Source organism: Globicephala melas, chromosome 13, assembly GCF_963455315.2.
Source record: "Globicephala melas chromosome 13, mGloMel1.2, whole genome shotgun sequence".
Taxonomy (NCBI): Eukaryota; Metazoa; Chordata; class Mammalia; order Artiodactyla; family Delphinidae; genus Globicephala; species Globicephala melas.
Genome location: NC_083326.1, coordinates 6,854,616 through 6,867,690, shown reverse-complemented (window position 1 = coordinate 6,867,690; position 13,075 = coordinate 6,854,616). Strand labels below are relative to the sequence as shown.

Here is a 13,075-nt window from a genome sequence, read left to right as displayed (position 1 = left end):
GCAGGATGTATTAGTTTTATATACCAAGTTTTGATTAATATGAGTATTGGTGGAGGTCATGATTAATTGAAAATATGCAATTGATTTTGGGTCTATCATAAGTGATAGTTGCTATTTGTTTTCAGAGAGCCAAGCCTCCCAAAGGCCAAGGGGCTAAACATCATCTGGAAAGAATCCGACGCAGCCATCAGAAGCATCATGCTATTTTGGCTTCCATTAAGTCAAACGAGCGGGATCGCTTGAAAGTTGAGTGGGACCAGCACAATGACCGCAAGTTTGTGGACAGTCTTGTGAAAGCAAGAGTCAAGGATGCCATGCAAGGGTTTATCATCAATACTGAAGAAAGACGAAATAAGTAAGGCTCGTAAACCAGCTGATCCAGACTCTGAAACATTCCTAAAACCACAGTTTGAGATTGATCAATCAAAAATCAAGTGAATTTTTACAGTAAGGATCATGGCTGAGCTATGCATATTCCTACCAAACCAATAGCTATTGCTTGTTTCTATTTTCACTTGTGATAACCTATGTTTGATAGAAAGCAAAAGAACATATTGTTTCAGATTTCTTTATTTTTAATTAAAATCTGCTCATTTTGCTTTTTTGTTGAAGATATACATTACATATCTCATCTGTATGTGATCAAATAAAACATGGCATAGATTAGTATCTTTATTGCTTTAAATGGCAACTAGTCTTATTTTATGGAATACTGTAACGATCTTTCCTTCTTACAAAATTTATGACTGAACGTGTACTTCTGAAATCAGATTTAACAAAATAAAAATCAGTTAGTGAAATGTGGCATGATAGTTTTAATTTCCTTTTCTCTTGTCATTTTGTTTTGTGAACTTAGGTTACGTGAACTTTTAGCATCAGAAGAAAATGAATATTTTATTGAAATGCAATTGAAAGAAGAAACAATTGAGGAGAAAAAAGATAGAATGAGAGATAAAATCAGATTATTAAGAGAGAAGAAAGAAAAAGAGAGACAGGATTTTGTGGCTGAAAAGCTAGACCAGCAATTCAGGTAATGATATCAGAAAAACACACACACAGAATCTGAAGTTGGTATATTAAAAATTATTTAGGAAAGCTAACTACAGTAAAGTGTAGCCTTAAGAGGGTATACACAGTAGTTGTACCTTTAAGTCTTGTTAATTATATATACATCATCGCATAATGCAGATACTGAGGAGTTTTGTTTGTTTTGTGGTGAGAATGCATAAGATTCACTCTCTTAGCATATTTCAAATATATAATACAGTATTATTGCCTGTAGTCACCATACTGTATATTAGATCCCCAAAACTTATTCATTCATCTTATAACTGAAAATTTATATCCTTTGACCAATATGTTCAGATTTCTCCCACCTCATAACCCCTGAGAACCAGCATTCTACTCTCTGTTTCTATATATTCAACTTTTTTTTCTTAGATTCCACATTTAGTGAGATCATACAGTACTTGTCTTTCTCTGTCTGGCTTATTTCACTTAGTATTATATCCTCCAGGTTCATCCATGTTGTCTCAAATGGCAGAATTTTCTTTTTTATGCTGAATAATATTCCATTTCATACTTCCTTTATCCATTCATACATCAATGGACACTTAGTTTGTTTCCATATGGTAGTTCTGGTTTTAATTTTTTGAGGGATCTCCATACTGTTTTTCAGAACGGCGATACCAATTTATATTCCCACCAACAGTGTACAAAGGTGTCGTTTTCTCTACATCCTTGCCGACACTTGTCACCTCTTGTCTTTTTTATAATAGCCATCTGAACAGGTGTGAGGTGATATCTCATTGTGGTTCTGATTTGCATTTTTCTGGTGATTAGTGATGTTTTCACATACTTGTTGGCTATTTGTATGTCTTCTTGGAAAAATGTCTATTCAGGACTTTTGCTCATTTTTTTAGTCAGATTATTTGGTTGTTTTTTTTTTTTTTGCTATTGAGTTAAATGAGTTTCTTATGTATTTTAGATATTAACCCTTTAACAGATATATGGTTTGAAAATATTCTCTTCCATTCTGTAGGTTGCCTTTTTATTTTGTTGATTGTTTCCATTGCTGTGCAGAAGCTTTTTAATTGGATATAGTCCTACTGGTTTATTTTTCATTTTGTTGCCTTTGCTTTTAGTGTCATATCCGAAAAATCATTGTCAAGACCAATGTCAAGGAGCTTTTTCTCTATGTTTTCTTCTATGGGTTTTACAGTTTCAGGTCTTATGTTTAAATTTTTAATCCATTTTGACTTAGTTTTTTTTTTTTTTTTTGTGGTACGCGAGCCTCTCACTGTTGTGGCCTCTCCCGTTGCAGAGCACAGGCTCCAGACGCGCAGGCTCAGCAGCCATGGCTCATGGGCCTAGCCGCTCTGCGGCATGTGGGATCTTCCTGGACCGGGGCATGAACCCGTGTCCCCTGCATCGGCAGGCGGACTCTCAACCACTGTGCCACCAGGGAAGCCCTTGAGTTAATTTTTTTGAATGGTGTATATAGGGATGCAATTTCATTCTTTTGCATGTAGATATCCAGTTTTACCAAGACTGTTTATTGAAGAGACTATCCTTTCCTCATTGTGTGTTCTTGGTCTCCTTGTAAAAGATTGATTGACCATATATGCCTGGATTTATTTCTGGGCCCTCTATTCTGTTCCACTGGTTTATGCAACTATATTTATGCAGCTACCATACTGTTTTGATTATGATAGCTTTGTAATATAGATGGAATCAAGTATGTGATGCTTCCAGCTTTGTTCTTCTTTCTCAAGATTGCTTTGGCTATTCATGGTCTTTTGTAATTCAGTTGGAATTTTGGGATTTTTCTTTTTCTGTTTCTGTGAAAATGCCATTCGAATTTGGATAAGGATTGCATTGAACCGGTAGATCACTTTGCGTAGTATGGACATTTTTTTAAATTAATTAATTAATTTTATTTTGTTTATTTATTTTTGGCTGTGTTGGGTCTTTGTTGCTGCGTGTGGGCTTTCTCTAGTTGTGGCAAGCGGGGGCTACTCTTCATTGTGGTGCACAGGCTTCTCATTGTGGTGGCTTCTCTTGTTGCGGAGCACAGGCTCTAAGGTGGACGGGCTTCAGTAATTGTGGCTCACGGGCTTAATTGCTCCGCGGCATGTGGGATCTTCCCAGACCAGGGCTCGAACCAGTGTCTCCTGCATTGGCAGGTGGATTCTTAACCACTGCACCACCAGGGAAGCCCCAGTATGGACATGTTAAAAATATTAATTCTTCCAACCCAAGGGCAAAGGATATCTTTCCATTTATTTGAGTCTTCAATTTCTTTCATCAGTGTCTCATAATTTTCAGTGTACAGATCTTTAACCTCCTTGGTTAAATTTATTCTTTCATATTTTATTGCTTTTGAAGCTGTTGCAAAAGGGATTGTTTTCTTAATTTCTCTTTCAGATCGTTCATTATTAGTGTAAAAAATGCAACTGATTTTGTTTATTGATTTCAAATCCTATAGCTTTACTGAATTCATTGATTAGTTCTAACAGTTTTTGATGGAGTCTTTAGGGTTTTCTATATGCAAGATCATGTCATCTGCAAACAGATAATTTTACTTCTTCCTTTTCATTTTGGATGTCTTTCATTTCTTTTTCTTGCCTAATTGCTCTGATTAGGATTTCCAGTACTATGTTGAATACAAGTGGCAAGAGTGGGCACCCTTGTCTTATCCCTGATTTTAGAGGAAAAGCCTTCAGTTTTCTACTTTTGAGCATGATGTTAGCTGTGCACTTGTTATATATGGCCTTTATTGTGTTGAGCTACATTCCTTCTATAAGTAATTTGTTGAGAGTTTTTTTTTATCATGAATTTGTCAAACCTTTTTCTGTATTAAGATGATCATATAATTTTTATCCTTCATTCTGTTAATGTGGTATATCACATTTATTGATTTGCATATGTTGAACCATCCTTGCATCCCAAGGATAAATTCCACTTGATCATGGTATCTGCTTCTTTTAATGTGCTGTTAAATTTGCCATGCTAGTATTATATTGAGGATTTTTGCATCTGTGTTATTCAGGGATATTGGAAGTGTTTTCTCTTCTTCAATTTTTTTGGAGGATTTGAGAAAGATGGGTATTAATTCTTCTTTAAATATCTGGTAGAACTCACCAGTGAAAGCATCTGGTCCTGGACTTTTCTTTATTGGTAGATTTTTTTTTTTTTGCAGTACGCGGGCCTCTCACCGCTGTGGCCTCCCCCGCCGCGGAGCACAGGCTCCAGACGTGCAGGCTCAGCGGCCATGGCTCACGGGCCCAGCTGCTCCACAGCAAGTGGGATCCTCCTGGACCGGGGCACGAACCTGCGTCCGCCACATCGGCAGGCGGACTCCCAGCCACTGCGCCACCAGGGAAGCCCTATTGGTAGATTTTTGATTACTGGTTCAATCTCCTTACTCATTATTGGTCTTTTCAGATTTTCTATTTTGTCATGATTCAGCCTTGGTAGTTTATATGTGTCTAGGAATTTATCCATTTTTTAGATTATCTAATTTGTTTGCATATAATTGTTCATAATAGTCTCTCATGATCCCTTGTATTACTGCAGTGTCAGTTGTAATGTTTCCTCTTTCATTTCTGATTTTATTTATTCAAATCTTCTCTCTTTTTTCCTTAGCTAGTCCAGCTAAAGATTGTCAATTTTGTTTATCTTTTCAAAAAACTAGCTTTAGTTTCATTGATATGTTTTATCATTTTTCTAGTCTCTACTTCATTTATTTCTGCCCTGATCTTTGTTATTTTCTTCCTTCTGCTTACTTTGGGCTTAGTTTGTTCTTTTTATAGTTCCTTGAGGTTTAAAGTCAGGTTGTTTATTTGAGATCTTTCTTTTCTCTTAATATAGGTGTTTATTGCTATAAACTTCCCTCTTAAAGCTGCTTTTGTTGCATCCCATAAGTTTGGGTATGTTGTATTTCTGTTTTCATTTAAGATATTTTTTGATTTCCCTTTTCATTTCTTCTTTGACCCATTGGTTATTCAGGAGTATGAGTTTAATTTCCACATATTTGTTAATTTTCCAGCTTTCTTCTGGTGTTTGGTTTCTAGTTTTATGCCATTGTGGTCAGAAAAGATACTTATATGATTTTAATCTTTTTAAATCTGTTAAGACTTTTTTGTGACCTAGCATGTGATCTATCCTGGAGAATGTTCCATGTGTACCTGAGAAGAATGTGTATTCTGCTGCTATTAGATGGAATGTTCTGTGTATGTCTGTTAGGTGCATTTGATCTAAAGTATGGTTCAATACAGTGTTTCCTTACTGATTTTCTGTCTGGATGATCTATGCACTGTTGAAAGTGGAGTATTGACGTTCCCTACTATTACTGCACTGCTGTCTGTTTCTACTTTGATATCTGTTAATATTTGCTTAACATATTTGAGTGCTCTCATGTTGGGTACATATATAGCTGACCCCTTGAACAACACAGATATGAACTCTCCAGGTCCACTTAAATGTGGTTTTTTCAATAAATGCAGTACTACATGATCTGGGATTAGTTGAATTCGCAGATGTGGAACCAGGGATGTGGAGGGCTGACTACAGGACTTGAGCATCTGTGGGTTTTGGTATCTGTAGCAGGTCCTCAAACAAATCCCCTGCAGATACCAAGGGATGAATCTATATTTATAATTGTTATATCCTCTTGATGAATTGCTCCTTTTATCATTATATAATGACTTTCTTTCTCTCTTATTACAGCTTCTGAGTTAAAGTATATTTTATCTAACATAAGTGTAGCTACCTCTGCTCTCTTTTGGTTTCTACTTGCATGAAATATCTTTTTCCATCCCTTCACTTTAAAGATATGTGTATCCTTAAAGCCGAAGCAAGTCTCTTGTAAGCAGCATATTGTTGGATATTGTTTTTTATACATTCAGACACGCTGACTAGATGATTTCAAATTACCTGTCTTTGAGTTCTCAGATTTTTTTCCTTTGTTTTGTTTGTTCACGCCTGATGTTGGTGCTGTCTCTTGGGTTTTTCATTTCATTCATTGTATTCTTCAGCTCCGGAATTTCTGTTTGGTTCTTTTTGATGATTTCTATCTCTGTTGAATTTCTCATTTTGTTCCTGTGTTGTTTTCCTGATTTTGTTGCATTGTCTATCTGTGTTCTCTGGTAGTTTAGCAACCTTCCTTAAAACAATTGTTTGGAATTCTTCATCAGGTAATTTGTAGAGCTTTATTTCTTTAGGATTGGTTATTAGAAAATCATCGTGTTCCTTTGTTGGTGTCTGTTTCCTTGATTTTTTTGTAAGCTTCGAAGCCTTGTGTTGCTGTCTTTGCATTTAAAGAAGTATTTACCCCCTCCAGTTTTTACTAGCTGGCCTCAGGAAAGAAATACCATCACCAATCAGCCCAGCGAGGGATTCTGAGACCTTTCTCAGACCTTTTCTATGGATGCACCTGCTCTACACTTCTTGTTCTCTCGAGTGTATGTAAAGCATAGCCTCACATCCTGTCTTTGGCAGGATCTGGATTCTCCCTACTGGCTGCTAGAGGAGAAGATGCTGTAAGGGGCAAAGGGGACACTGGGAAGTGAATTTCAATGAACCATTAATATATTTTCCACTCTCTAGTTTTTTGACACAGTAATAAAAATGAAGTTTCATAAGTGGTTTGTGCTCTTAAAATACGTATTAATTTGGTAACAATTTTTACAGATTTCATAGAGAGATCTTATATAACTAAGTATACAACTTCAAGTTGTATAACTTGCTAGTTAGATGAATTATTAGAATTTTTGAAGAAACAGTTATATCCTGCAACAATATACAGTAGCCCCCCTTATCCATCCGCAGTAAATGTCTGAAACTGGGGCGAGTACCAAATTCTGTATATACTATGTTTTTTCCAATACATACAGACCTATGATAAAATTTAATTTATAAATTAGGCACAGTCAGGGATTAACAACAATAATGAAATGGAACAGTTATAACAATATACTGTAATAAAATTCATGAATGTGGTCTATCTCTCTATCTCAAAATATCTTATTGTACTGTACTCACCCTTCTTCTCGTGATGATGTGAGATGATAAAATGTCTATGTGATAAGTAAGATGAAGTGAAGTGAATGATGTAGACGTTGTGATGTAGCATTAGGCTACTGGCCTTCTGACCACACGTCAGAAGCAGGATCACCTGCTTCGGGTGATCCTGGATCATTGATCAATGACGATGTTGATGGTTGATGTCAGGAGCAGAAAATGTTGACGGTTGGAGATCCCAAGTGGGTGCAAAATTTCATTACAGTACTTAGAACAGAGTGCAGTTGAAAAACTTATGAATTGTTTATTTCTGGAGTTTTCCATTTAATGTTTTCAGACCACAGTTGACTGTGGGTAATAGAAACTGTAGAAAATGAAATGGTGGATAAAGGAGACTATCATAATTCATTTGAAATCCAACTGTTTTCAGTGTTTTTAATGTAATACCACCAACTCTTTAATACAGAGCAGCAAATATAGTTTTAATTCATTATAACGGTGAAAGGGCAGTGTTAAATTTTGATCAAGGATGCTAAATCAGGCCCCATTACTGAAAATATAATTGAGGCTTTAATGTATACATAAAGTGAGATGAAATTTTTCCTCTTCCTCTCCTTTCCCTTCCTCTTCCTTTTAGTATTCCATTGTGTGAATATACCACAATTTATTCATCTTCCAGGTTATAGGCATTTCAGTCATTTCCAGTTTATTCTTAAAAATAAAGCTGCTGTGGACATTCTTGTACATGTCTTCTGGTAGACAAGCACATTCATTTCTTTTAGGTATATTCAGTGGCATACCTAGAACATTTGACACTCTAGAACGGATCATTTTTATTGCTCCAGGTCTTCCAAACAGCAAAATTATTTTCAGTAATAATAATGAAATGAAATGAATAACAGTGACAAGATAACCAGTGATTTTAAATTTATTTATTTATTAATTTATTTTTTGCGGTACGCGGGCCTCTCACTGTTGTGGCCTCTCCTGTTGCGGAGCACAGGCTCCGGACACGCAGGCTCAGTGGCCATGGCTCATGGGCCTAGCTGCTCCGTGGCATGTGGGATCTTCCTGGACCGGGGCACGAACCCATGTCCGCTGCATCGGCAGGCAGACTCTCAACCACTGCACCACCAGGGAAGCCCAAAATTTTTTTAATTTTTAAATAATTATATATTCACAGAAATTGAAAAGATAGTACAAAAATGTCATGTATTCTTACAGTCCCAGTTTCCTCCAATGGTTATATCTTATGTAACTATAACACAGTATCCTACAAGGAAATTGACATTGGTATAATGTATGTATATAATTCTGTGCCATTTTATCACATGTGTAGATCCATCTAATCCGCCACCACAATCAAGATACAAAACTGTTCCATCATCACAAAAGTCTCCCTTGTGCTCCCCTTTATAGTCACAACCACCACTGTCACCCCCATCATTCCTAACCTCCGGCAACGTCTAATCCCTTTTCCGTCTCCATAATTTCATCATTTCAAGAATTTTATATAAATGGAATCATACAATATGTGATCTTTCAAAATTGGCTCTTTTCAGTCAATGAATTGCCTTTGAGTTTCATCCAAATTGCTGCATGTATCAATAGTTTGTCCTTTTTATTGCTGAGTGGTATTCCATTGCATGGATGTACTTAAGTTTCTATAAATCATTCACTTATTGCAGTACATTTTGATTGTTTCTAGTTTTTAACTATTATAAATGAATCTGATATGAACATTTGTGTACAGATAGTTGTGTGAACATAAGTTTTCCTTTCTCTAGGATAATTGCCATATGCTGGGTCTTATATGTATGCTTAATTTTGTAAGAAACTGACAAATTGTTTTCCAGTGTGGCTGTACGATTTTATATTTCTACCAATAATGTGTAAAAGATTAAGTTTTTCCATATCTTTGCCAGCTTTTCATATTGTCACTAGTACAGCAGAGGTGTGTAATGATATCTCATTGCCACCTTTACTGGCATTTCCCTAATGAGTGGTGGTGTTGAACAACTTTTCATATGCTTATCTGCCATGTGTACATTCAATTTGGTGAAGTGTCTCTTCATATCTTTTCCCATTTTCTAATTGGATTAGCTGTTAAGTTTTGAAAAGTCTTTGTATATTCCAGATATGAGTCCTTTGTAGGATATGTGGTTTAGAAATAGTTTTTCCTAGTCTGTAGCTTGTTTTTTTTTTCCCTCTTAGGGGTGTCTTTCACAGAGAAAAAGTTGGTACATCATGAAAAAAACTTTTTTAATCTCCTACCCCTGTATTGCCTTTCCCCCCTTCCCTCTCCCCACTGGTAACCACTAAGTTTGTTCTCTATATCTCTGAGTCTGCTTCTTTTTAGTTATAGTCATTAGTTTCTTGTATTTTTTTGGATTCCACATGTAAGTGATATCATATGGTATTTGTATTTCTCTGTTTGACTTATTTCACTTAGCATAATGCTCTCCAAGTCCATCCATGTTGCTGCAAATGGCAAAATTTCATTCTTTTTTATGGCTGAGTAGTATTCCATTGTATATATATGCCATATCTTCTTTATCCATTCATCTGTTAATGGACACTTAGGTTGCTTCCATATCTTGACAATTATAAATACTGCTACTATGAACATTGTGGTGTGTGTGTCTTTCTGAATTAGTGTTTGTTTTTTTATTTTTGGATATGTACCCAGGACTGGAATTGCGGGGTCATATGGTAGTTCTGTTTTTACTTTTTAGAGAAACCTTCATGCTGTTTTCCAAAGTGGCTGCACTAATTTACATTGCTACCAATAGTGCAACATCCTTGCCAACATTGTTATTTATGTTCTTTTTGATGATAGCCATTCTTTTTTTTTTAACATCTTTATTGGAGTATAATTGCTTTACAATGTTGTGTTAGTTTCTGCTTTATAAGAAACTGAATCAGCTATACGTATACATATATCCCTATATCCCCCCCTCTTGCATCTCCCTCCCACCCTCCCTATCCCACCCCTCTAAGTGGTCACAAAGCACTGAGCTAATCTCCTGTGTTATGCAGCTGCTTCCCACTAACTATCTATTTTACATTTGGTAGTGTATATATGTCCATGCCACTCTCTCATTTCGTCCCAGCTTACCCTTCCCCCTCCCCGTGTCCTCAACTCCATTCTCTACGTCTGCATCTTTATTCTTGTCCTGCCACTAGTTTCTTCGGAACCATTTTCTTTTTTAGATTACATATATATGTGTTAGCATACGGTATTTGTCTTTCTCTTTCTGACTTACTTCACTCTGTATGACAGACTCTACGTCCATCCACCTCACTACAAATATCTCAATTTCGTTTCTTTTTATGGCTGAGTAATATGCCATTGTATATATGTGCCACATCTTCTTTATCCATTCATTTGATGATGGACACTTACATTGCTTCCATGTCCTGGCCATTGTAAACAGAGCTGCAATGAACATTTTGGTACATGACTCTTTTTGAATTATGGTTTTCTCAAGGTATACACCCAGTAGTGGGATTGCTGGGTCATATGGTAGTTCTATTCTTAGTTTTTTAAGGACCCTCCATACTGTTCTCCATAGTGGCTGTATCAATTTACATTCCCACCAACAGTGCAAGAGGGTTCCCTTTTCTCCACACCCTATCCAACATTTATTGTTTGCAGATTTTTTGATGATGGCCATTCTGACCGGTGTGAGGTGATACCTCAATGTAGTTTTGATTTGCATTTCTCTAATGATTAGTGATGTTGAGCATTCTTTCATGTGTTTGTTGGCAATCTGTATATCTTCTTTGGAGAAATGTCTGTTTAGGTCTTCTGCCCATTTTTGGATTGGGTTGTTTGTTTTTTTGTTATTGAGCTGCATGAGCTGCTTGTAAATCTTGGAGATTAATCCTTTGTCAGTTGCTTCATTTGCAAATATTTTCTCCCATTCTGAGGGTTGTCTTTTGGTCTTGTTTATGTTTTCCTTTGCTGTGCAAAAGCTTTTATGTTTCATTAGGTCCCATTTGTTTATTTTTGTTTTTATTTACATTTCTCTAGGAGGTGGGTCAAAATGGATCTTGCTGTGATTTATGTCATAGAGTGTTCTGCCTATGTTTTCCTGTAAGAGTTTGACAGTGTCTGGCCTTACATTTAGGTCTTTAATCCATTTTGAGTTTATTTTTGTGTACAGTTTTAGGGAATGTTCTAATTTCATACTTTTACATGGACCTGCCCAGTTTTGCCAGCACCACTTATTGAAGAGGCTGTCTTTTCTCCATTGTATATTCTTGCCTCCTTTATCAAGATAAGGTGACCATATGTGTGTGGCTTTATCATTGGGTTTCTATCCTGTTCCATTGATCTATATTTCTTTTTTTGTGCCAGTACCATACTTTTGATTACTGTAGCTTTGTAGTATAGTCTGAAGTCAGGGAGCCTGATTCCTCCAGCTCCATTTTTCTTTACAAGATTGCTTTGGCTATTCGGGGTCTTTTGTGTTTCCATACAAATTGTGAAATTTTTGTTCTAGCTCTGTGAAAAATGCCAGTGGTAGTTTGATAGGGATTGCATTGAATCTATAGATTGCTTTGGGTACTAGAGTCATTTGCACAATGTTGATTCTTCCAATCCAAGAACATGGTATATCTCTCCATCTATTTGTATCATCATTAATTTCTTTCATAATTGTCTTATAATTTTCTGCATACAGGTCTTTTGTCTCCTTAGGTAGGTTTATTCCTAGATATTTTATTCTTTTCGTTGCAATGATAAATGGGAGTGTTTTCTTAATTCCACTTTCAGATTTTTCATCATTAGTGTATAGGAATGCCAGAGATTTCTGTGCATTAATTTTGTATCCTGCTACTTTACCAAATTCATTGATTAGCTCTAGTAGTTTTCTGATAGCATCTTTAGGATGTTCTATGTAGAGTATCATGTCATCTGCAAACAGTGACAGCTTTACTTCTTCTTTTCCGATTTGGATTCCTTTTATTTGTTTCTCTTCTCTGATTCCTGTGGCTAAAACTTCCAAAACTATATTGAATAATAGCGGTGAGAGTGGACAAACTTGTCTTGTTTCTGATCTTAGAGTAAATGGTTTCAGTTTTTCACCATTGAGAAGAATGTTGGCTGTGGGTTTGTCATACATGGCCTTTATTATGTTGAGGTAAGTTCCCTCTGTGCCGACTTTCTGGAGGGTTTTTATCATAAATGGGTGTTGAATTTTGTTGAAAGATTTTTCTGCATGTATTGAGAGGATCATATGGTTTTTCTCCTTCAATTTGTTAACAAGGTGTATCACATTGATTGATTTGAGTATGTTGAAGAATCCTTGCATTCCTGGGATAAACCCCACTTGATCATGATGTATGATCCTTTTAATGTGCTTTTGGATTCTGTTTGCTAGTATTTTTTTTAACATCTTTATTGGAGTATAATTGCTTTACAATGGTGTGTTACTTACTGCTTTATAACAAAGTGAATCAGTTATACATATACATATGTTCCCCTATCTCTTCCCTCTTGCGTTTCCCTTCCTCCCACCCTCCTTATCCCACCCCTCTAGGTGGTCACAAACCACCTAGCTGATCTCCCTGTGCCATGCGGCCGCTTCCCACTAGCTATCCACCCTACGTTTGGTAGTGTATAGATGTCCATGCCACTCTCTCAATTTGTCCCAGCTTACCGTTCCCCCTCCCCATATCCTCAAGTCCATGCTCTAGTGGGTCTATGTCTTTATTCCCGTCCTACCCCTATGCTCTTCATGACATTATTTTTCCTTAGAGTCCACATATATGTGTTAGCATACGGTATTTGTTTTTCTCCTTCTGACTTACTTCACTCTGTATGACAGACTCTACGTCCATCCACCTCACTACAAATATCTCAATTTCGTTTCTTTTTATGGCTGAGTAATATGCCATTGTATATATGTGCCACATTTATCCATTCATCTGTTGATGGACAGTTAGTTTGCTTCCATGTCCTGGCTATTGTAAACAGAGCTGCAATGAACATTTTGGTACATGACTCTTTTTGAATTATGGTTTTCTCAGGGTATATGCCCAGAAG

General features: G+C 36.4%; 1 protein-coding gene across 2 annotated transcripts in view; it reads left to right on the top strand.

Moving 5' to 3' along the window:
* The window catches only part of CFAP53 (cilia and flagella associated protein 53), a 77,910-nt gene that overhangs the window by 4,125 nt on the left and 60,710 nt on the right, over positions 1–13,075 (top strand). For both annotated transcript variants that reach the window (XR_009566485.1, XM_030867939.2), the window contains exons 2-3: positions 126–355; positions 857–1,030. Coding sequence is in view for 1 of the 2 variants with exons in the window: in XM_030867939.2 (XP_030723799.1) it covers positions 126–355; positions 857–1,030 (404 nt within the window). In the remaining variant the exon portion in view is untranslated. The remainder of the gene's footprint in view (positions 1–125; positions 356–856; positions 1,031–13,075) is intronic.